Below are 24,558 nucleotides of genomic sequence, written 5' to 3' on the forward strand. Positions count from 1 at the left end.
TATGTCAGGGCTGGGTGTCGGGGGCAGAGAGCCAGGGGCGTAGCCAGAACATTATTTCTGGGGGGGCCAGCTGTGGCCAGACTTTTATTTGATTGTCAAAAACTAGGCTGCGAACACGGGGCTTGTAGCGTAGGTGACAAATGACAATATAACACGACTTGATAAAAAAAAATACTAATGCATTTATTTCAGCTTTATACCGTTTCTGTTCAGGAGTTTTTACTTTTTATTTTGCCGTGCTGTGAGGTTGGGGGGGTGGGCCGGCAGGGTGGCCATTATCTGACCAATGGTGGCCATGGCCCCCCCTGGCCACGCCCCTGCACAGAGCACTTCCTGTCTAAACACGGGATGGGACGGGAAGCCAATCAGGGAGGGACATTACTGGACTACTTGATTTAATAAACTATTTCTCTTCAGTGTATTAAAAACCACACTACTGTACTGACTCCATTAACCTAACGACCCTCATTGTTATACTGGCGCGTGTGACAAGTTGAGTAAAACATAAAGGCTGGCGCCTTACTCTAAAACATCTTTGGATTACAGGACGGAAGACAAACAGCTCACATCACCAAGTGTGTTTGAGACAGGACTGTGCTTCATGTGACTGGATGGGCATGGCATGTTGCGGTTGTCCCCGGTGTGTGTGTAGTTCTGCAGTGCTGTAGTTCTGTAGTGAGGTACCTTCAGTGTGTGTGTAGTGAGGTCCCTTCAGTGTGTGTGTAGTAGGGTCCCTTCAGTGTGTGTGTAGTGTGTGTGTGTAGTGTGGTCCCTTCAGTGTGTGTGTAGTGTGTGTGTGTAGTGTGGTCCCTTCAGTGTGTGTGTAGTAGGGTCCCTTCAGTGTGTGAAGTGTTGTAGTGTGTGTTCCTTCAGTGTGTGTGTGTGTGTAGAAGGGGTACCTTCAGTATGTGTGTACTGTGGTCCCTTCAGTGTGTGCTGTAGTGCTGTAGTGTGTGTGTGTGTAGTGCTGTAGTGTGTGTGGTCCCTTCAGTGTGTGTGCAGTGTTGTAGTGTGGTCCCTTCAGTGTGTGTAGTAGGGTACCTTTAGTGTGTGTGTGTAGTGTGTGTGTGTGTGTAGTGTGGTCCCTTCAGTGTGTGATGTAGTGCTGTAGTGTGTGTGTGTGTAGTGCTGTAGTGTGTGTGGTCCCTTCAGTGTGTGTGTAGTGTGGTCCCTTTAGTGTGTGTGTAGAGTGGTCCCTTCAGTGTGTGTGTAGAGTGGTCCCTTCAGTGTGTGTGTGTGTGTAGAAGGGGTACCTTTCAGTGTGTGTGTAGTGTGGTCCCTTCAGTGTGTGTGTAGTGTGGTCCCTTCAGTGTGTGTGTAGTGTGTGTGTGTAGTGTGGTCCCTTCAGTGTGTGTGTAGTGTGTGTGTGTAGTGTGGTCCCTTCAGTGTGTGTGTAGTAGGGTCCCTTCAGTGTGTGAAGTGTTGTAGTGTGTGTTCCTTCAGTGTGTGTGTGTGTGTAGAAGGGGTACCTTCAGTATGTGTGTACTGTGGTCCCTTCAGTGTGTGCTGTAGTGCTGTAGTGTGTGTGTGTGTAGTGCTGTAGTGTGTGTGGTCCCTTCAGTGTGTGTGCAGTGTTGTAGTGTGTGTGGTCCCTTCAGTGTGTGTGCAGTGTTGTAGTGTGGTCCCTTCAGTGTGTGTAGTAGGGTACCTTTAGTGTGTGAAGTGCTGTAGTGCGTCCCTTCAGTGTGTGTGTGAGTGTAGAGGGGGTACCTTCAGTATGTGTGTAGTGTGGTCCCTTTAGTATGTGTGTAGTGTGGTCCCTTTAGTGTGTGTGTAGTGTGGTCCCTTCAGTGTGTGTGCAGTGTTGTAGTGTGGTCCCTTCAGTGTGTGTAGTAGGGTACCTTTAGTGTGTGTGTGTAGTGTGTGTGTGTGTGTAGTGTGGTCCCTTCAGTGTGTGATGTAGTGCTGTAGTGTGTGTGTGTGTAGTGCTGTAGTGTGTGTGTGTGTAGTGCTGTAGTGTGTGTGGTCCCTTCAGTGTGTGTGTAGTGTGGTCCCTTCAGTGTGTGTGTAGAGTGGTCCCTTCAGTGTGTGTGTGTGTGTAGAAGGGGTACCTTTCAGTGTGTGTGTAGTGTGGTCCCTTCAGTGTGTGTGTGTGTAGAAGGGGTACCTTTCAGTGTGTGTGTAGTGTGGTCCCTTCAGTGTGTGTGTAGTGTGTGTGTGTAGTGTGGTCCCTTCAGTGTGTGTGTAGTGTGTGTGTGTAGTGTGGTCCCTTCAGTGTGTGTGTAGTGTGTGTGTGTAGTGTGGTCCCTTCAGTGTGTGTGTAGTAGGGTCCCTTCAGTGTGTGAAGTGTTGTAGTGTGTGTTCCTTCAGTGTGTGTGTGTGTGTAGAAGGGGTACCTTCAGTATGTGTGTACTGTGGTCCCTTCAGTGTGTGCTGTAGTGCTGTAGTGTGTGTGTGTGTAGTGCTGTAGTGTGTGTGGTCCCTTCAGTGTGTGTGCAGTGTTGTAGTGTGGTCCCTTCAGTGTGTGTAGTAGGGTACCTTTAGTGTGTGAAGTGCTGTAGTGCGTCCCTTCAGTGTGTGTGTGAGTGTAGAGGGGGTACCTTCAGTATGTGTGTAGTGTGGTCCCTTTAGTGTGTGTGTAGTGTGGTCCCTTCAGTGTGTGTGTAGTGTGGTCCCTTTAGTGTGTGTGTAGTGTGGTCCCTTCAGTGTGTGTAGTGTGGTCCCTTTAGTGTGTGTAGTGTGGTCCCTTTAGTGTGTGTGTAGTGTGGTCCCTTCAGTGTGTGTGTGTAGTGCTGAAGTGTGTGTGTGTAGAAAGGGTACCTACAGTGTGTGTGTAGTGCGGTCCCTTTAGCGTGTGTAGTGTGGTCCCTTTAGTGTGTGTGTAGTGTGGTCCCTTCAGTGTGTGTGTGTAGTGCTGAAGTGTGTGTGTGTAGAAAGGGTACCTACAGTGTGTGTGTAGTGCGGTCCTTTTAGCGTGTGTGTAGAAGGGGTACCTTCAGTGTGTGTGTAGTGCTGTAGTGTGTGTGTGTGTGTGTGCGTGTGTAGTGCCTCCATTACATATTCTGCGGCACATGTCTGCTGTCCTGAGGGACCGGGCAGACATCATCCATTTGTGTGTGTGTGTTGGGGGGGGGGGGGGGGGGGGGGGGGGGGTTGCTCTGGTCTCTAGAACATTCTCCACTCTTCTTCCTCCATATGTGGCTTTGGCTCTATAAAACCACCCCCTTCCCAGCCCTCAGCCCTCCGCTCCCAGCCACTCCGAAACCACAACAATCCCCTCTGGCTCCCCCTCCCTCCATTTGCCGATTCAGGGAGTTTCTAAACACTACAAGAGGCAGCAGGCTCGCAGGCTCACACCGCTCACACCCCAAACACACACACACACACGATTAAGCCGATATTGAACCTCACGCAGCAATTTTATTAAAAAACATTTATTCATTCAAGCAATACAGAAGAATAGTAAAACTGCGTCATTTTCACAAGCCCTCGTTTTAAGCTTCAGGTTTTCAGATAGTGACAAAAAAAAAAAAGTACCAATATGTAAGAAAACTCATATCCCAGAGTGCTTTGCTGCTCTGCTGCACCATTCCCCCATCTTGGAAAAGAAAATACCTGAGAGAGCTATGGGACATGTTGCACACCTTTGACACGTAGCATACACCTCGGTAGCTTGTCTCTATGAATCAGAGAGTGCTGGAATGTGCTTGGGCAGGTCTGGGAAGCATGGAATGTGGTACGGCTAAACGACGACTAATGTGCGGCAGGGAAATGTACACAGATGGGGCGGAACTAATGCCAGAGTTGGTCCGTCTAACTCAGTGCGCCAGCACATACAGATACACGTGTGTTTGTGTGTGTGTGTGTGCGTGCCGGCATCAGTCAGAGCCAGATTCCGCAGAACTCGGTGGGGTGCTGGCGATCTCTTCCTCTTCCTCATCAGAATGCTGGGAACGGGGAGGAAAAAGGCATGTGAATGACAGGTGGAAAGTGTTAAAGAGTTTAAAAGAGTTTAAAAGAGTTCAAACATTAACGTTGAGTTAACCTATCCATTTCTAGACTAATTGTTGTCAATGATTATTGGTAATGGCCAAGGAAAATATATTTAGGTTAATTTGATATATTGTATAATTGTTTACAGTATAAATACATTTGACATTACTTATTTCACAAACTCCAGTGACTCAGCTTGTGATCTAGGGCACACAAGGCTATGGTGCAGGGGTGTTGGCACCTAGACTCGGAGAGATGCAGGACTGAGAGGACCAGATTGGGCATCGTTTACTCCGCCAGAGATATCCTTCTTCTTCCTTTAAAGTAACAACTTGGCGTTTCCACAATTCTTAAAGGTTCAACCATGTCTGTCCAGTCTGAAATAGAGGGCTTGGTACAAACCGGAGCCCAGTGGAGACACCAACCCACAGCTGCACGGACCGAGTCGTTTCTGGGTCGGTAACCACGGAAACGGCACCTACCCTCTATGGGTTCAAATACACATAAGCGTCTTTTTACAGGCGCAGACGCTTCAGTAACGCCTTGGCAAAGTGCAGAGGCCAAAACAAACTTTTCACAGCTAATAATAATCACTCCGCGATGAAAGCTCATTGATGAAAACCGTTCATTCAAAATTCTGAGGTTAAAAATTGAACTATTTTTCGTGTTTAAATGTTAATTTGTTGACTGTAGAATTGTTTAATAAAAGCAATACTCGTGGGAGTGGGGTAGGTAAGGGATAATCCCACTCCCACTCGTGCTATATTGCTTAATCATTCCACATCTTCCAGCATCAAAACAGGAAATAAGTGATAAAGTAGTTAAGCCCGCCTGTTGCTTGATCTGATTGGCTGCCTGGGCCGAGTGTGACATTGACGAGCGGTGCGCTTCCCTGCCTTGCGCTGGAAAGTTGAGAATAGTTCAACTTTTAAGCGCACCTAAAAAAACGCTTCAAAGACGCAACGCGTGGTGGAGAAGGGCCGCACACGCAAAGCGCGCCGTACCATAGGAATCAATGCATTTGCTCGCGTCCCATTTTTAAAAAACGCGTATGTGTATTTGAACCCTATCTGTGCTGCTACTGGTGTTAGCAAGAGAGGGGTGTTGGTCAGGTAGCTCACTAATTTTAGACAGAGACTCGATAACGCTCCTCAGGAACAGATCCTTGTTATGTAGGACTTTGACTGGGTTCCCACAAAGACCTAGGTCCTCTGCTCTAATCTAATCATTTACTTCATAATCTATACGTTTTTTTTTTACTTTCATAAAAATAAACATATGTACCCCATCACTATTGGTGCTAGTGATGACCAACTACACAACCTGTATTCCTTTACTGACTAAAGCCCAGCCAGCAGGACTGAACCCTAACCCTAAGCCCAGCCAGCAGGACTGAACCCTAACCCTAACCCCAGCCAGCAGGACAGAATGTCTTGATCCGTGACTGGCCTACTTTTCTGAAACTGAATTAAGGAAAAAAAAAAAAGAGGTTGGTATACTCCACATCTGCGTCACGCGTCTCTTATACACGGTGATAAATAATCTGAACTTCCAGAGCCATCCTAAAAACCTCATCAATACAGCTTTTATTGCCTTCAAACACCTCTTACTTCCACTTTCCAGCCCTAGCTAATGCTGGAAGACCAATATCAATATAATCAAGTGATAAGTAGCGCTACTGAACAACAATGTTCTCAGGACAAAAAGAGAGATGGACTGAGGAGGGGGAGGGAGAAAGGAGAGGGAGAGGATAGATGGGGGAGAGAGAAAGAGAGAGAACAATTTTCTCAGACCTTTCACCTCTGCTCTTCACTCTCCCTGATCAATGCTAATGTGCGCCTGAGCCATGTGGTCTGGTGATGTGGTCTGGACAGCATGTTACAGGAACCTTACCCTCCGTTTGCGGTTCTTCTTCTTCTTCTTCTTGCCGCCGTCTGAGTCGTTGTCGGAGTCGCTGTCCTCGCTGGAGATGAACTCGCGGCTCTTGAACGAGTCGTTGCCTCCGCCCCCCCGCTCCTTCTCCACCGGCTTCTTCTTGTCGCTCGCTTTGGCCGCCGCCTTCTTCTTGGGCTCTCTGTGTGAGGAGGCCACAGACAAGAACGTCACATAACGTGACGGAGGGAGAGGATGAACGTCACGTCACGTGACACAGTGAGAGGGTGAACGTGTGGCACGTTGCCTAGGAAACACACAACAGTATAGAAATCTCACTGTTTTGAAGATGAAGCTGCAGCGCTGCTAGCACCACCGCCACTCTCCTTATATTCCTTCATGACTTTCTCATAGTTCCGCTTGGCCTCCTCTGCCTTCTTATCCCATTCCTGAGAGAGAGAGAGGGGGGGGGGGGGGGGGAGAGAGACAGAGAGAGAGAGAGAGAGAGGGGGAGAGGGTTGACAGAAAAGGTTAACAGAGGAGAGGAAATAAGAAGATAAGACAGACTGAAATATAGACCGTATTGAGGCGTATTGAGTTTAAATGAGCATATGGGACAGGCTAACAATGTGCAGAATGCTACAGAAAGCAGCGTGTCCCTTCTGGCTGTCGTCTAAGCAACCAGCGTAAGGGCTAACCCAACTCACCTCTTTCTTGTCGTGGTCATAGCAACCCTAGTCTTAACCCAACCCACATCTTTCTGGCTGTTGTCAAGGCAACCCTAGTCCTAACCCAACTCACCTCTTTCTTGTCCGTCGTCAAGGCAACCCTAGTCCTAACCCAACCCACCTCTTTCTGGCTGTCGTCAAGGCAACCCTAGTCCTAACCCAACCCAACCCACCTCTCTCTTGTCGTCGTCATAGCAACCCTAACCCTCACCCAACTCAACTCCATCTTGTCCTTGCCCACCGTCGTCATAGCAACCCTAACCCAACTCACCTCCTTCTTGTCCTTGCCCACCGTTGTCATAGCAACCCTAACCCAACTCACCTCCTTCTTGTCCTTGCCCACCGTCGTCATAGCAACCCTAACCCTAACCCAACTCACCTCCTTGTCCTTGCCCACCGTCGTCATAGCAACCCTAACCCTACTCACCTCTTTCTTGTCCGTCGTCAAGGCAACCCTAGTCCTAACCCAACCCACCTCTTTCTGGCTGTCGTCATAGCAACCCTAACCCAACTCACCTCCTTCTTGTCCTTAACCACCGTCGTCATAGCAACCCTAACCCTAACCTAACTCACCTCCTTGTCCTTGCCCTTCGTCTTCATAGCAACCCTAACCCTCACCCAACTCACCTCCTTGTCCTTGCCCACCGTCGTCATAGCAACCCTAACCCTCACCCAACTCACCTCCTTGTCCTTGCCCACCGTCTTCATAGCAACCCTAACCCAACTCACCTCTTTCTTGTCCGTCGTCAAGGCAACCCTAGTCCTAACCCAACCCACCTCTTTCTGGCTGTCATCATAGCAGCCCTTACCCTAACACAACTCACCTCCTTCTTGTCCTTGCCCAGCTGCTTCCACATCTCGCCCGCCTTCTTGGAGATTTCCGTGACGGAGATGCCAGGGAACTCCGACTTGATCCGCTCACGGCTGGCGTTCAGCCACAGCATGTATGCACTCATTGGCCTCTTGGGGGCGCCAGCGTCCTTGACTTTCTTCTGCAGATGATGGAAGGAGAGAGGGGGGGGGGATGGTTATGGACAGTGACATGATGTTTACTGCAGTGTGTTGTGGCACATGGTCCCATGCTGTTGCTCTGTGTGGCGCGGTGCTAATGGTTAGTGACAGGCCCCATGGCTCCTGCTGTGCCGCGTGTGAGGGAGCTGAGAGAACAATGCAGTCACACACACTCTCTCTCTCACACACTCACACACACACACACACACACACACACACACACACACACACACACACACACACACACACGAGACCAGGATCCATTTAGAGGACGAGGAGGGAGGGAGGGACAGCAAATTGAAGCCAGAGTTTGGGCTCGCTTTCCTCTCCTCCTCTTTTCTCTCTCACTCTCTTGCTTTCCTCTCCTCCTTTTCGTCTCAGTCCATCATCCCTCGCTTTCCTCTCCTCCTTTTCTATCATCCCTCGCTTTCCTCTCCTCCTTTTCGTCTCAGTCTCTCATCCCTCGCTCCTCTCCTCCTCCGTCTCTCATCTCTCTCTCACCTCTCTGCGGGGCTTCCTCTCCTTCTTCTCTCTGGGCGGGGCCTTGCTCTTCTTGGCCGCCTCCTTCTTGGGTTTGGCCTTCTTGGGCGTGGCCTCGTCGTCGCTGCCTCCTCCGCTCTCATCCTCGCTGTCGCTGCCGGAGGCGTTGGAGTCATACCTGCAGGGGAGAGATGGGGTCAAAGGTCAGGGGGAGAGATGGGGTCAAAGGTTAGGGTGAGAGATGGGGTCAAAGGTCAGGGTGAGAGATGGGGTCAAAGGTCAGGGTGAGAGATGGGGTCAAAGGTCACAGGGAGTGGAAGAGATGGGGTTAAAGGTCAGTTTGAGAGATGGGGACAAAGGTCACAGGGAGTGGAAGAGATGGGGTTAAAGGTCAGTGTGAGAGATGGGGTCAAAGGTCACAGGGAGTGGAAGAGATGGGGTTAAAGGTCAGGGGGAGAGATGGGGTCAAAGTTAGCAAAGGAAGAAGGAGGAAGGAGATCTTCTCTTTAGCTTTATCGACCATAACTGACAGAAGATGCCAGAAGCTAACTAGTCCTAGCCCTGTGCCTATGTTGAGTGTGAGTATATATGTGTGTGTGTGTGTGTGTGTGTATATGGCTTTGTGTGCGTGAGTGTGTGTGAGTATATGGCTATGTGTGTGTGTGTGTGTGAGTATATGGCTATGTGTGTGTGTGAGTATATGGCTATGTGAGGTGAGTATATGGCTATGTGTGTGTGTGAGTATTTGGCTATGTGTGTGTGTGTGAGTATATGGCTATGTGTGGTGAGTATATGGCTATGTGTGTGTGTGAGTATTTGGCTATGTGTGTGTGTGAGTATATGGCTATGTGTGTGTGTGAGTATATGGCTATGTGTGTGTGTGTGTGAGTATATGGCTATGTGTGTGTGTGTGTGAGTATATGGCTATGTGTGTGTGTGTGTGTGTGAGTATATGGCTATGTGTGTGTGTGTGTGTGAGTATATGGCTATGTGTGTGTGAGTATATGGCTATGTGTGTGTGAGTACATGGCTATGTGCGTGTATGAGTATATGGCTGTGTGTGTGTATGAGTATATGGCTGTGTGTGTGTGTGTGAGTATATGGCTGTGTGTGTGTGTGTGAGTATATGGCTTTGTGTGTGTGTGTGTGAGTATATGGCTATGTGTGTGTGTGTGTGAGTATATGGCTGTGTGTGTGTGTGAGTATATGGCTATGTGTGTGTGTGTGAGTATATGGCTGTGTGTGTGTGTGTGTGTGTGAGTATATGGCTAAGTGTGTGTGTGTGTGTGTGAGTATATGGCTATGTGTGTGTGTGTGTGTGTGTGTGTGAGTATATGGCTATGTGTGTGTGAGTATATGGCTATGTGTGTGTATGAGTATATGGCTATGTGTGTGTGTGAGTATATGGCTATGTGTGTGTGTGTGAGTATATGGCTATGTGTGTGTGTGTGTGAGTATATGGCTATGTGTGTGTGTGTGTGTGTGTGTGAGTATATGGCTATGTGTGTGTGTGTGTGTGAGCATATGGCTATGTGTGTGAGTATATGGCTATGTGTGTGTGTGTGAGTATATGGCTATGTGTGTGTGTGTGAGTATATGGCTATGTGTGTGTGTGTGAGTATATGGCTATGTGTGTGTGTGTGAGTATATGGCTATGTGTGTGTGTGAGTATATGGCTATGTGTGTGTGTGAGTATATGGCTGTGTGTGTGAGTATATGGCTGTGTGTGTGTTAGAATATGGCTATGTGTGTAAATGGGTGAGTATATGGCTATGTGTGAGTATATGGCTATGTGTGTGTGTGAGTATATGGCTATGTCTGTGAGTTTGTGAGTATATGGCTATGTGTGTGTGTGAGTATATGGCTATGTGTGTGTGTGTGTATATGGCTATGTGTGTGAGTATATGGCTATGTGTGTGTGAGTATATGGCTATGTGTGTGTGTGTGTGTGTGTGTGTGTGTGTGTGAGTATATGGCTATGTGTGTGTGAGTGTGAGTATATGGCTATGTGTGTGTGAGTATATGGCTTTGTATGTGTGTGAGTATATGGCTATGTGTGTGTGGTCACAGAGATATTGCATGTTGTCAGCATCTTGATATCATTCTGCTTCACACAGAGAGCTTGGAACAGCCACACACACTTACTCTTCAGCCACGTCGTCAAGTTCCTCACCAGGGTTGAAGGACTCATCTACGGAACAGGAAGGCAGATGTCAGAATCACAAGGGTGTGTGTTTGTGTGTGTGGGGGGGGTCATGACACCAGAGACTCTTTTCTCTGCTTACATTTCCACAAGGTCTCAAGACTATGATTGGTGGATTCCTCTGCCTCTTACCGCTGTCACCCTCTGATTCGTCGCTGCCGCCCTCCTCCCGGATCTTGCCCTCCTCCTTCATCCTCTCCAGGTAGGCGTCGTGCTGGTCCTCGTCCGAGTCGCTCATGTTCTCCTTTCCTTTCATGCCCTTCAGACAAGAGGATTAAGCACAGATGCACTCATTAGTCTAAAGACCACAGAACTCTGCTGCCTGTGTGTGTGTGTGTGTGTGTGTGTGTGTGTTTGTCAACTAAAAACCACAGCACCCACAGAACTCTGCTGCCTGTGTGTTTGTGTGTGTGTGTGTGGAGTGTGTGTCAACTAAAGACTACAACTCCCACAGAACTCGGCTGCCTGTGTGTTTGTGTGTGTGTGTGGAGTGTGTGTCAACTAAAGACAACAACACCCACAGAACTACAGACACTTGGGTTGAACCAATACCTGTCCATTGGACTCTACAGACACCTAACCTCTACCACCAAGCACAAATGGTCTAACATCAAGACATGTCTCACTAGCATCAACAACTAGCATACACCATACATTACTCTTACAAACAAAATCCCAATCTACCACCAGAAATTGTGACCATCAAAAATCACCCCAGGAAACTGACACTCCTGAATGTTTACCTACCTTAATGTAAAATGCATCCAAATAAATGACACAGACAAACCGACAAAAACAATCACACACACACACACACACACACACACACACACACACACGCACACACACTTTTCTCTATTGGTTTTGGTTGACTTGGAGAGTGTTAAGGACTGCAATAAAATGAACCTTGCTATGGTTTGATTCATATGTATTCATTCCCCACTATAAACACTAAACCGCAAATGGTAATGGTTAAAAGTGTGTGTGTGTGTGTGCACACGAAGCATAGCAGTTGATTTAGCTATGGCTGAAACCCAATCACTTGGCACTCAAGCGTCCATAAGACACACACACACACGTGTGTGTGTGTGTGTGTGAGACATATTGGCATGGGACATTTGAGACTCACAAAACCAATTGTATGTTTTCATAAAAGCCAGAGGGCACGTCTCAGACCAGCTACAGGAGCCACACAGCTCCGCACCAATGCAAAGACCAGCTTAAATGTGCGTGTGTATGTGTGTACGTGTGGGTACGTGTGTGTACGTGTGTGTGGGCTGACTGGAAAAACAGAAGAAATACAGCTGAAAAGGAGTAGTGCAAAGAAATTCTTCTCATTGAATAATAAAATGCTTCTAAAGGTCTTTAGTCTGGATATTATCATGGTAAGTCTAGAAGCATCTTTACTTTCCAACATCAAACCCCAAGCAGACTCAAATCACTGTGTAGGAAGAGAAAAGCCTGATTCCTGCTCCATCAGAACATGCTAGAAAGGTGTGAAGCCAAGCGGTCTAGCTGGGAGGCGGGTTTGGTGGAGAGAGCATTAAAAACAGGCCTACTTTAAAACTATGGAAGAGCAGTATTTATTGCTTACCGAAACGTTAAATGTGTAGGCAATAGGCATGGTAACAAACTAAAAATAACCATTGCTATACTTGGCTGTAATTAGTTTGTTAGAGCACACTTTAACCGGCTGCATATCTGTAATTATTAGCTGATGTTCAGAGCGGCACCCATTCCAAAGCTGAAGTGAGGAATCTAATCTGAGGATGCAATCTGGTCAACATGGTGCTGTCTGGTTATATCTGATGAGGCGGCCAACTTGTGGGAAGGTGGAAATCTGAATCTTTTACAGACTGACGTTCTCTGCGCTTTAGAGCAGCACTGTCAAACTCCCAGCCACCTCACGCTGAGTCTCAGCACTGTGGTGGTGTGGGTCAGTTTTGTCAATCCTCTCACACTAATCTGGAGTGGAGGGGCCCTCCACACACACACACACACACACACACACACACACCCAGAACACATCTGATGCCGGTTCTGATGGAAGCATGAATCAGGCTTTAGGCCGCAGAAGAGAAGATGGGCAGAATACACCAGGAGCCTCTTTACAAAAGCCCTCCACACACACACACACACACACACACACAAACACAGAGAAGCACCACAACCAAATCCCAAACTGAGGTACGTTCATACCAACCTTGTTCTTCGGACACAAACCCAGGGGGAGGGACAAAAGAATAAGGCGTCAGTAAGGGCGACAGCGACGTCATGGCAACAGTGGTCTGGGTAACAGATGTGACAAGATGAACTAGTGAACAGCTCCTCATCCTGAGGGTGTCGGGATGATTCATTACCTCTTTAAAGCCACGGTTCTTGATGTTGAGCTTCTTGGCGTTGACGAAGTCAAACAGCTTGCCGTACTCCTCTCTGGTAGTGAAATGTGTGTGTGTGTGTGTGTGTGTGTGTGTGTGTGTGTCAGTCCATGCAAACAGAGACAGAGAAACAGAGAAAACAACGGTTACTCAGAACACAGACAGGCCCTTCAGTGTCTGTACACATGCCTGTATCTTACAAGGACACACAGACAACAATGCTCATTCCTCTCTACTGAAACATTAAAAATATGCTCTACACTACAAACTCACACTACACTACACAAGGTGTGTACATACACAACAGGACTCTACACTACACAATACACTACACGAGGTGTATACATACACAACAGGACTCTACTCTACACTACACGAGGTGTATACATACACAACAGGACTACACTACACTACACACAACTATACAATACAATACACTACAGGAGGTGTGTACATGCACAACAGGACAGCGAAACCACCGAATAGGCCTGCAAAACTTTAGCTATAAATACTCCCACTGTCTTCACTGCCAAGGAGATTATGTTTTCGGTGCAGTTTGTCTGTCTGTAAACAGGATTCCACCAGAAATACTGCCCATACAGAAACACTGGCTCCTGGTGGAGAGGTTTAGTCCAGGCCAAGGACTAACCAATTGGCTCTGGAGCTGCTGATTCACGGAGCGGCTCCACGGATTGAGTTTCATGGACATAAAAGGAATATGATGGCATATCGCAATTCCGCGGTTCACGTGTGCATATTGAACTGTAGGGGACATACCGAACAGTTCCACATAAAACCGTTTACAGTTGTATCCCTAGTACACACACACACACACACGTTTTTCTACTCAGCTCTGGTCTTATGATGGCTGAGTGGCACGGCGGCGGACTTGCCTCTCGATGCTGCTGAAGGTGTACTGGGTGCCACACACACACACACACACACACACACACACACGCACGCCTCTCGATGCTGTTGAAGCTGTACTTGGTGCCACACACACACACACTTCACTCTCGATGCTGCTGAAGGTGTACTGGGTGCCACACACACACACACACACACACACTTGCCTCTCGATGCTGCTGAAGGTGTACTTGGTGCCACACATACACACTTCCCTCTCGATGCTGCTGAAGGTGTACTTGGTGCCACACACACACACTTGCCTCTCGATGCTGCTGAAGGTGTACTGGGTGCCACACACACACACACACACACACACTTGCCTCTCGATGCTGCTGAAGGTGTACTGGGTGCCACACACACACACACACACACACACACACACACTTGCCTCTCGATGCTGCTGAAGGTGTACTGGGTGCCACACACACACACACAAACACACACACTTGCCTCTCAATGCTGCTGAAGGTGTACTGGGTGCCACACACACACACACACACACACACTTGCCTCCCGATGCTGCTGAAGGTGTACTTGGTGCCACACACACACACTTGCCTCTCGATGCTGCTGAAGGTGTACTGGGTGCCACACACACACACACACACACACACACACACACTTGCCTCTCGATGCTGCTGAAGGTGTACTGGGTGCCACACACACACACACACACACACACACACACACTTGCCTCTCGATGCTGCTGAAGGTGTACTGGGTGCCCTGCTTGGTCTCGATCTCGAAGTCGAAGGAGCGCGTGGTGGTGGTGCCGCGGGCGAAGTTGACGCAGGAGATCTCCTCGAAGCGCAGGTGCACGGGAGGCTTGTGCACGTAGATGAAGCCGCGCTCCAGAGGGTAGAGCAGACCGGAGCTGGCCTTGTAGGAGCACGTGATGCACTGGGACCCACTGTGGCTGTGGAGGGGAGGACACAGAGATTGAGAGGCACAGACAAACACAGAGATTGAAAGGCACAGACAAAAGACCAAACAGAGAGGGAAAAAGAGGGTGGAAAGACAGATACTCGTGTCCAGAGTGAAAAAAAGTGTGTGTGTGTTTGTGTGTGTGTGGCTGCTCACCCTTGGAAGTTTCCAGGCACTGTGATCTTCCTGTTGACCAGAGCCTTCATGACTCTACTGACGACCTCATACAGCGACCCCGACATGTGCTTAGTCAGCTTCGTCTCGAACCGCTTCTCCACCTCCTCCCTGGAGAGACACAGACAGACAGACAGACAGAGACAGACAGACAGACAGACAGACAGACAGACAGAGACAGACAGACAGACAGAGAGAGAGAGAGAGAGACGGTTGGGTGGGTGGGTTAACAACACGGTCACAGCCTGGCTATGTGTCTGCTGAGGGGCGGTGGTGGGCAGGGGGACGGACACTCACTCGCTCATGTTCAGCGTCAGGCTGATGTCTTCTTCTTTGGAGAACAGGAGGATGAGGAAGTGATAGCGGGTCTGGCCCTGCTTGATGGGGGGATCCAGACTGATCTGTCAGGGAGAGAGAGAGAGAGAGAAGGGGGGAGCAGAGGAGGGAGAGAGAGAGAGAGAGAGAGAGAGGAGCGAAGGAGAGCGAGAGAGAAGGGGGGAGCAGAGGAGAGCGTGAGAGAGAGAGAGGGAGAGGGAGCGGAGGAGAGCGAGAGAGAAGGGGGGAGCGGAGGAGAGCGAGAGAGCGGGGGAGAGAGAGAAGGGGGGAGCGGAGGAGAGAGAGAGAGAGAGGGAGCGGAGGAGAGCGAGAGAGAGAGCGGAGGAGAGCGAGAGAGAAGGGGGGAGCGCAGGGGAGAGAGAGAGAGCGGAGGAGAGCGAGAGAGAAGGGGGGAGCGGAGGGGGGGGAGAGAGAGAGAGAGAGAGAGAGAGAGAGAGCGAAGGGGAGGACACACAGATTTGGAGACATCAAAGACTACTACTATGTGTTCTAGGAAATGAACCCACACTTGGAAGACAAAAGACCTTCAGTGTCTAACATCATTTAGAGAGATTTAGACAAAAATGTCTAAATTCGACACAGTCGCCCTCTGATTTATTTGTAAACAGCAAAGATTAAAAGGCTAATCTGTCTACTAGCAACCCCGTCACGGGTACCCACACACACACACACACACACACAGACACAGACACACTTACCACGAAGAACATCTGCTCCTTGTGTGGCAGCAGGAAGAGGCGAAGCACGGTGGTGTAAGGGATCTTATAATCAAACGTCTTTCCGTGCAGGTGCAGGAACGAAGGATAGATGCGGATATCATACCTGTCGGGAGGAGAGAGTAAGTGTGTTAGTGTGTGTGTGTGTGTGTGTGTGTGTGTGACAGAGAAACAAAACACTGTGTGTGGGGGATGAATGTGTAGAAGACAGTAGAGTTGAGACAGATTGAGAGGGAGTGCCAACGGAGTGTGTGTGTGCGCGTGTGTGTGCGTGTGTGTGCATGTGTGTGCATGTGTGTTGGTGTGTGCGTGTGCGTGCATGCATTTGTGTGTGCGCATGTGAGCATTTGTGTGTGCGAGCATGTGTGTGTGTGTGTGCGAGCATGTGTGTGTGTGTGTGTGCGAGCATGTGTGTGTGTGTGTGCGAGCATGTGTGTGTGTGTGTGCGAGCATGTGTGTGTGTGTGTGCGAGCATGTGTGTGTGTGTGTGCGAGCGTGTGTGTGTGTGTGTGTGCGAGCATGTGTGTGTGTGTGCGAGCATGTGTGTGTGTGTGCGAGCATGTGTGTGTGTGTGCGAGCGTGTGTGATCATGTGTGAGCGTGTACGAGCATGTGTGTGCGTGCATATGTGTGTGTGTGCGAGCATGCGAGCATGTGTGTGTGTGTGTGTGTGAGAGTGCACGTGTGTGTGAGCGTGCGCGTGTTTGTGAGCGTGCGCGTGTGTGTGAGCGTGCGCGTGTGTGTGAGCGTGCGCGTGTGTGTGAGCGTGCGCGTGTGTGTGTGAGCGTGTGTGCCCCACCTGCCCCTGGGAGTGAGACACTGCAGCTCTTTAAAGATACACACGGCATCTCCAGTGGCCTGGATGACATCAGCCTTCGACAGAACATTCTGAGCAAACGCCTGCAGGAGGGGCGGAGTCAGAGATAGGGGACAGAGAGGGGCGGGAACAGAGCGAGGGGGCGGAGACAGAAAGAAACACAAACCAATATTGAATAACAAACAAGCAATCCTGCCAAAACACTAAAGTTGCTAGTTGTTAACACAAATCCGCACACAGAATGAAGTATCAGAGGACTCACACACACACACACACTCACTCACACACACACACACAGAGACAGACAGACACCCACACACACCTCTACAGGGTCGGTCCCCTCCTCTCCGTTGCCGGGCGGCACGTAGAAGCGGACCTCCATGAGAGCCACCTCTGCGTCATCGTTCTGGTGGAACTCCAGCGTGACCTCGTTCTTGCCCGTGGCACACTGGGACACGTTAGACAGCGGGATCTCGAAGGCGGGGCTCTCGGTCACGTCGAAGGACAACAGGGGGCCTGTCAACACACACACACACACACACACACACACACACACACGTTAGACAGCGGGATCTCGAAGGCGGGGCTCTCGGTCACGTCGAAGGACAACAGGGGGCCTGTCAACACACACACACACACACACGTTAGACAGCGGGATCTCGAAGGCGGGCTCTCTGTCACGTCAAACAACAGCAGGGGGCCTGTCAACACAGGGGTGGACGAGAGAGTCAACAAACACTCCAATCTGCCAGACACACACACACAAACAAATAAACACACACACCAGAGGGGGGGTGGCAGGTGAAGCTCACTGGTAGCCAATGATGTGGTCTACATTTTAGACAGTACTGAGCACACACCCGTCTCAGTCCATTATGTCATGTGACATTTGAGGCGACTGAAAGATGGAAGATAACAGAGCGGCATGCATAGGGTGCAGGTCGTCACAGATTATAGCCAGCTGTGACTTACTTTAGAGTACTGTTCATTTCCCATACCTATAAGTCCCTACAGATTACAATGAAACAACATGTAGCCTACACACACACACACACAGACACACACACACACCACAAGAGACCCTCCTGCCTACACACACACACCAGAGAGGGTACTGAAACCTACAGCCTTTATAGCCACATTCTGTTACTAAGTCTGTGTTTGTGTTCCCCAACATTGACCTGTTGGGCTGTGCTGCATTTTATGATTTGCATTGTAATATTTTTTGCCTGGACCCCAGGAAGAATAATTTCCACTATGGTGTAGACTAATGGGGATCCTTAATAAACAAACATAAACATTTTGTCACATATTCATAAAACACGGACCATTGTGGACTTAATTGTGGTATAGCGAGCTGATCAGGACTCAGAACTACTGAAGCAGACCGAGAGTGCTACTCAGACCCGGGCCATACACATGGACTTGGCACCGAGCTCCCGCCTTGAACCAACTCCAAATGATCTTGTTTCAATTAAGAGTCCAGCGAGCCGGCGAGTATTTCCATCGCGCTTTAGTAATGTCACGTTCATGCGAGCAGAATGCTTCATCGGCCAATTCTCATTAGCAAACAATGAAGCGCTTTCTCTCATGCATGCAGAGGGGCTGTGGAGGTTGCTCAACAGTTGACTGTACACCCAACAGAATGCCCACAGACACACACACAGCCCACATTACTCTGTGGGATCTGGAGCTGAAGTGTCCAGAGGCAACAGCGAGGAGGGGCAATGGACCAGAGACAAACACTGAAACCTCATCAATGCCCTGCAACGGGCCAAGAATGCCACAGCGCACACACACACACACACACACACACACACACACACACACACACACACACACACACACACACACACACACAAGCCTGGGCCCAGTGTCACTAATGGTGAGGAGAGCTGTGGGTGATCTAAGGCAGATTTCTCCAGAGGCTTATGTGCAATGCTTGGCATAGACACGGGATTGGGCACGCAATGTGAGCCATTGTGTGGGATGAAGGGAGGGATACAGACGCCATACTATTCTAAAATTATATCGACAGATTTGTTTTGTGTGATGAGGATTTGTGTGTCTGTTTATGGGGGTGATAGGAGAGAAGGCGCCACACACACACACACACACACACACAAATAAATAAATAAAGCAATCTGTAATAAAAACACATTTTAGGATCTATGTGCATAAAAGTTTTTTTTTTTTTGGAAAATTTTGCACACAGTGATTAAAGCAGCATAACGGATCACTTGCTAATCACTAACGAGATGCTAGTGGCTCAAACCAGCGAAATCTCTTGAAATGTGCTTACTTTGACACTATGACCAACTAGTTAGTCAACAACTGTCCTAACACAGTCAATCATCAAGCAAGTGCAACACAAGACGGCAAATAAGCTACTTACTAGTTCGGCAGACAGTAAAAACCAGGCGGCTTCAGGCACACCTACATAACGCAGTCATTTGCCTACGGACCCTGGTATGGCAATGGCACAGAGGCGATTCTCCATATTAAAAGTCATTGTAGCGCCCCAATTTTCAAAGCTACTATTTTAAGGTAAAACTGCTTATCCTAACCCTAACCCTGAAGTACAATTACTGCATAAGGCCAATTTAAAAAGTGCATGCCTTTGCATGCATTGACCCTGTTTAAATAACTTAAATGCACAGTGGCAAAGCCACCCATTTGTTTCTGTAATGAGCAGTTAAATACAAATGTAAAATGTGGAAAAGAATATTTCACACTAAATGTATCTAATATTGTGTCATATTTAAATCATTCAGTACGTTTTGTTGGAGAAAAAAAAAGAGGATAACATTTTTAAAAATCGCATATCGAATCACAATCACAATATTTTGGGGAAAAAATCGCAATTAGCTTATTTTCCCAAATCGTTCAGCCCTAACACACACACACACACACACACACACACACACACACACACACTCTCTCTCTCTCTCTACCTGTGAATTTAGCTGTCCCCCAGTTCCATCCCTTCACACACATATCCCGCTCAACCACCTCCACTTTGTAGTTGGCCTTGAAGAACGCTGAGACTGAATCCAAGTCCTGCAAGAGTGAGAGAGAGAGAAAGAGAAAGAGAGTGAAAGAGTGAAAGAGAGAGAGAGAGTGAAAGAGTGAGAGAGGAGGAAATCATGAGAGCAAGTGGGGGGGAGGGGTTGAGGATGTAAACAAACTTAATCCCTCACTTCCCCCAATTTTACAGTCGTCTGAACAACATCCTAGCTCCCAATCACGCGCACACACACACACACACACGTTCTCAATCACGCACACAGACACACACTCCCTGATGAGCTAATGAATCAGAGGCCTGTGATGGCTCAATTGCCGCGCCTCTCGGCCCTCTGGGATGGAGGAGGTGTGTGTGTGTGTGTAATCCAGCCCATCGCTCGCTCTGAGCGCGCTCAATCAGTCTGTTTATTTATCCAGGGCTGCCCATTACTGCTGGACACAATGGCTTCCACATGTCAACGCCAGGTGTGTGTGTGAGAGAAAGAGAGCATGAGCTTATTTTGAACTGTGTGTGTGTGTGTGTGTGTGTGTGTGTGTGTCTGTGTGTGAGAGAGCATGAGCTTATTTTGAACTGTTAAGCATGAGCTGTGTGTGTGTGTGTGTGTGTGTGTGTGTGTGTGTGTGTGAGAGAGAGGGAGATAGTAAACGATACAAGGATGGTTTTAGTAAGAGATTGGGGAAGGAACAGACCGAGTAATTACAAAAGACCAGTTTATGTTTGGAATTTCTCTCTGACAGAACTTTACTTTCTAATACTAATTATTGTTCTGGATGAAACAGCGAGTTTGGCCATGTAAATTTGATTTCTCATGATGGTGTTTGTGTCTTGTTATGCCTGATTAGGACACAAGGGAAGAGGATAACTGAGCTGCTTTTAAGTGTGTGTGTGTGTGTGTGTGTGTGTTTGTGTGTAAAATTAAGTAATTACGTATGATTAGACCTGCATGTGCTCACGTCTACAAGCTTAGAATGATGAGCGTAGCTGAATCTCTCAATGAAACAGCATCTGTCTGTCCGTGACCCTTCTCACACACACACAAACGATTAACCTCCTAACCTCCGGTCGAAACCTCACCGGGATATGATGACACTGACGGCTAAAGTTAGCCTTTGCACACGTTACCTTTATATAGCAAACACACATAACCTACATAAAGCAAGTTGATATCATTAGCGCTGCTTGTTACGTGGTGCATACCACAGATTGAGCTGCGATGACTGTGTTTGCTAATAATAAACAGTGCCAGTATGACATCATAGGCAAGCATGCACATATGTGCCCGCCCGCACACACACACACACTTTTACATGAGCCACTGATTAACCCCCGGAGGCAGGCATTCCTTCTCTGTAACATATACTCTCTCCATCTAACACACTTGTACTAAATCACACACATAAACACGATGTCTAGTTGAAACACAAACAAATAAAATGCAGAATGTGACATCTTTAAATTCAAAACACTTACAGAGTCTTTGAACCCATCATATTTGTAGACGTGTCCAGTACTGGTGGTCAGTTTGATGCCATGACCCAGACACACACGACGCCACTGAGCAAGGGACAGGTCAGGGGCGGAGATCGTGTCAACCTTCCCCGTTTTAGTACTCTTATAGACAATGGACTGTTTACTGAAACGCAGCCGACCCTCATTCTGAAAAAGAAATGATACACGTACAGAGAAAAATATAATATTACACTTGCTGTCCGCACACATTAGGACAGAGATAGTTAGAAATGCTTCTTTTTTTACAATGTGCCATGAAGCCAAACAGAACCCGGCACATTACGATATTTACTTGGTTTCGCTTATGGTCTAGATGTGGTAAATCAGGGAGGATTTTAAGGTATGGCAAAATGTTACATAAAGCATCGGCTAAACAACGGCTTTCATACAGATGTACATTAATTTTGACGCCAAACTTCAGCTACAGTGGTGTGTCTATATGTGGAGATGATTGAGGTCAAATAGTTCATGTGCGTGTATGTGAGAGAGAGAGAGAGAGAGAGAGAGAGAGAGAGAGAGAGAGAGAGAGAGAGAGATCATAATGGGAGTTTGTGATAGAAGGTGGGGAGTACAGACCCAGGACCCCTTCGCCTCCTGGTAGATGTCGGTAAACTCCAACGTGTCTCCCATTTCAGCCTAAGGATGTAATGACAATAAATGAAGACCGAGGCACACACGCAAACACTTGCGAGAGCACCGACACACGCTCACTCAAGCAACACGATAATCTACTCTTTAGCCATCACTTGTTTATTCGGATCATAAGCTAAACTGTTATGATGGAAACAAAGCTTTGTTCGAGTTGTCCACTAGCTAGCTACCCAGCTAACTTAAGTTACAAGACGGGTCGACCTGTTCTCCATCATCGACCAATGGAAAGAATAAGGTGGATTTAAACCTCATGATATGATGTGCACGCGATCACTCGGTAATAACAGCACAAGTGAAAGCGACAAGCAGCTAAAATGCAAGCCTTATCGACCTTGGTTTATACACATTCAGGGTAAAATACACGAATACCTTACAAGCAGCAGACGTGAGAAAGACCTGCGTTTCCCGCGTGATGCGTCCGGTCTCTATGCTATCTAACCCCGGAAGCTCTACTATTTGGTATTTTTCGCTTCCGAGTCCCAAGCGGTTCGTGCTATTTGCATTAGGACAGGGGCTGTTTTTGGTCCATGACCTGTATCTTGTTTTTACGAGACTAGACAATACCTAAAGCATTTAAAACGGTGTCTGAATTGAAGGTTGAGATTGTGTAAACTGTTACCAGTTGATGACATGCCTATTACAAGTCAGTTTGTTTGTCTAGTAATAATTATTTAAATAAATATAAAAATGTTATTATCATTTCAGTAAAAAATTGTGAATCTTTTTTTTTTTTTTTTACATTTACTGGACTATTAGACATTATTTGTATTTTATCTGTGTGGCTAAAACGCAGTGCGCGCATTACTAGCTCCCGCTAGAGGGGGCTATAGATCCGGAATTGCTGTCAACAAAACATTCTGATTAATAGTCTACCAGATGGCGACAAAGTTCTAACCATAGACATGAAGTCCTCCTAAAGTCCTGTCTGGGGTTCTACCACATGCACCTTTAAGGCAGTACTTCTAGACCACACCTTTCGCCGCACATCTGAACTATAAGCCTTCACAAAATAGGCTGTATGCTTGGCTCCCTAATTGGCTGGGCAGAGGTCAAGTAGGCTATGGCATGGCCATAATTGACAATCATATTAGGGGACTAGAGGTGGATTAAGCTCTAAAAAAATATGGACTCATAACGGTACACATAATATCAATAGTGTTTTCTCTGTGTGCGTGTGTGAGATAGCGTTTAATCATCCCTGCGGTTCATGGTTTAAAAGTGTATTGGCTCTGCTCAATCAAGTTCAGTTCCTTCACTTTTTAGACAATGCGTCAACAACTGAATCACCAACAGAGAGAGAGAGAATGAGAGAGAGAGAGAGAGAGAGAGAGAGAGAGAGAGAGAGAGAAGGGGTGGGGGGACAGCACTCTCACAGTATAGGCTGAAGGCTGTACCGTCAGTCAGTCACTCAGTCAGTCACTCAGACCACACGCCAGTCAACTCCACCACTGTGGACCATCAACGCCAACGAGCTGAGGACAGCGCTTCAATCCACGCAGGATAACGACTCACCGGGGGCCTGTAATGTGCCAAATATGATCAATTGATGACTGAACTCAGATATCCAAACTGACATCCACCTGGTTGTAAGCTGTTGTCTGGTATAGTTCTTCAACGTCGGGGCGTCTCGTTAGAAATTTCATCGCCAGCACTTTGGAAAAGTTTGGAAAAGTTATCAACCAGCAAGCAGGACATTTTCATCTTTATCGTCGCTTATGTAAACGCAAGATAGCCTACTCGTGGATCGAAACTTAAAATGTGCCGAAGAGAAGGTAAGTGGGTGTTCTGTGTGTTTAAGCCTGAAACAAATGTCTTTCGATTTAAAGTTTGGCTTCAATACAACATATCCATTATTGTTATAGCGTATAGGCTTTTTATTGAAATTATGATAATATTATTATTATTAATAATAATAATAATAATAATACATAGCCTATTATGTTGATCTATCGTACGCCTTATATTCATCTAAATTGATATAATGAATTAAATGGAAATACATGTGTCAGCCTCTCATCATTATTCTAAATGAAGGTAGTGTTTGTTCTGTGTGTAAAAGTAATTATTCTACTATTTCAGCTGATCTTTTGTAATATCCGTATATCCGGTTTAGGACCTTGCATAAAAAATATGTATTAATAAAAACAAATACTGTCATTGAAATCACGTCCATTTCACGTCACAGATAAATTGAACAGTGGATTTTTTTTTAAATAAATGAAAATCTATGATGCTAGGTGTAAATTAATTACCTCAAACGCCTGTGTAAAATAACAATTATAAAATTCAATTACACAAATATCTATAAACATCAACGGTCAACGGATAGAAAAAACGATTTGAATGTGAGCCGTGACAGATTTAGTAAAACGTTATATGTTCAGACTGTATTTTTAAATGTAAACGAATATTTACTGCCGGGATGTGGCAACACATCGAAGCACCAAGTTAAGTATGTCATATCAAATCATAAATACTAGAGCAGCGTATCAAGTTTAATACCAATTAAATAATTTGCACTAGTTACATTCCATAGATTTAAAATTCTAACTCCAAGTTCTCTAAAAGAAAACTGACATGTCTAAACATAGAACTTTGTTCTGATCTTGCTCAGGTTGCTTGGTTGGTGATAAAATGTATGGATTTATTTATTTTTGTTCAGATCCTCTCACCCTACACCCCACACCCCCACATTATGCAAATGCAAACCTATCCATTCCAAAAGTGAGGTTGCCCTATTAAAACAAAAAAAAAAAAAAAAAAGAAATGCTTTTTATTTCATTTACAGAATTGGACTTACTTACTAAAGAGCCTCTTAATAGCTGTAGAATCAGAATGAACCTTTAAAAAGTAAATATTACCAAAAGTGTGTCTGCCCCTCATTTGGGAG

At 47.1% G+C, this 24,558-nt stretch overlaps 1 protein-coding gene across 1 annotated transcript; it reads right to left on the reverse strand.

The window, feature by feature from the left end:
• Positions 1 to 3,494: 3,494 nt before the first annotated feature.
• On the reverse strand, positions 3,495 to 22,077 carry ssrp1a (structure specific recognition protein 1a). Its single transcript, XM_080840110.1, has 18 exons — positions 22,038 to 22,077; positions 21,594 to 21,653; positions 20,979 to 21,164; positions 19,435 to 19,540; positions 16,803 to 16,996; positions 16,463 to 16,563; positions 15,647 to 15,770; positions 14,910 to 15,013; positions 14,595 to 14,723; positions 14,209 to 14,430; positions 12,588 to 12,660; positions 10,360 to 10,486; positions 10,170 to 10,215; positions 8,046 to 8,202; positions 7,358 to 7,525; positions 6,145 to 6,254; positions 5,827 to 6,007; positions 3,495 to 3,887 (listed from the first exon to the last, which is right to left on the reverse strand). Exons 2-18 carry the CDS (start codon positions 21,645 to 21,647, stop codon positions 3,819 to 3,821), a joined length of 2,151 nt encoding a protein of 716 aa, XP_080696236.1. The 5' UTR covers positions 21,648 to 21,653; positions 22,038 to 22,077; the 3' UTR covers positions 3,495 to 3,818.
• Between the last annotated feature and the right edge of the window lie 2,481 nt (positions 22,078 to 24,558).

This window comes from Sprattus sprattus, assembly GCF_963457725.1.
Source record: "Sprattus sprattus genome assembly, chromosome: 6".
Taxonomy (NCBI): Eukaryota; Metazoa; Chordata; class Actinopteri; order Clupeiformes; family Clupeidae; genus Sprattus; species Sprattus sprattus.

What these genes read in the sequence shown, in the direction of transcription:
- ssrp1a (XM_080840110.1), bottom strand. Translation starts at nt 21,647, where the DNA reads ATGGGAGACACGTTGGAGTTTACCGACATCTACCAGGAGGCGAAGGGG. An exon ending in AGGGGACCGACCCTGTAGAG is followed by an intron (nt 16,564 to 16,802) that starts GTGTGTGTGGGT and finishes CCCCTCCTGCAG; the next exon opens with GCGTTTGCTCAGAATGTTCT. An exon ending in TGGGCAAGGACAAGAAGGAG is followed by an intron (nt 6,255 to 7,357) that starts GTGAGTTGTGTT and finishes TCTCTCTCTCAG; the next exon opens with GAATGGGATAAGAAGGCAGA.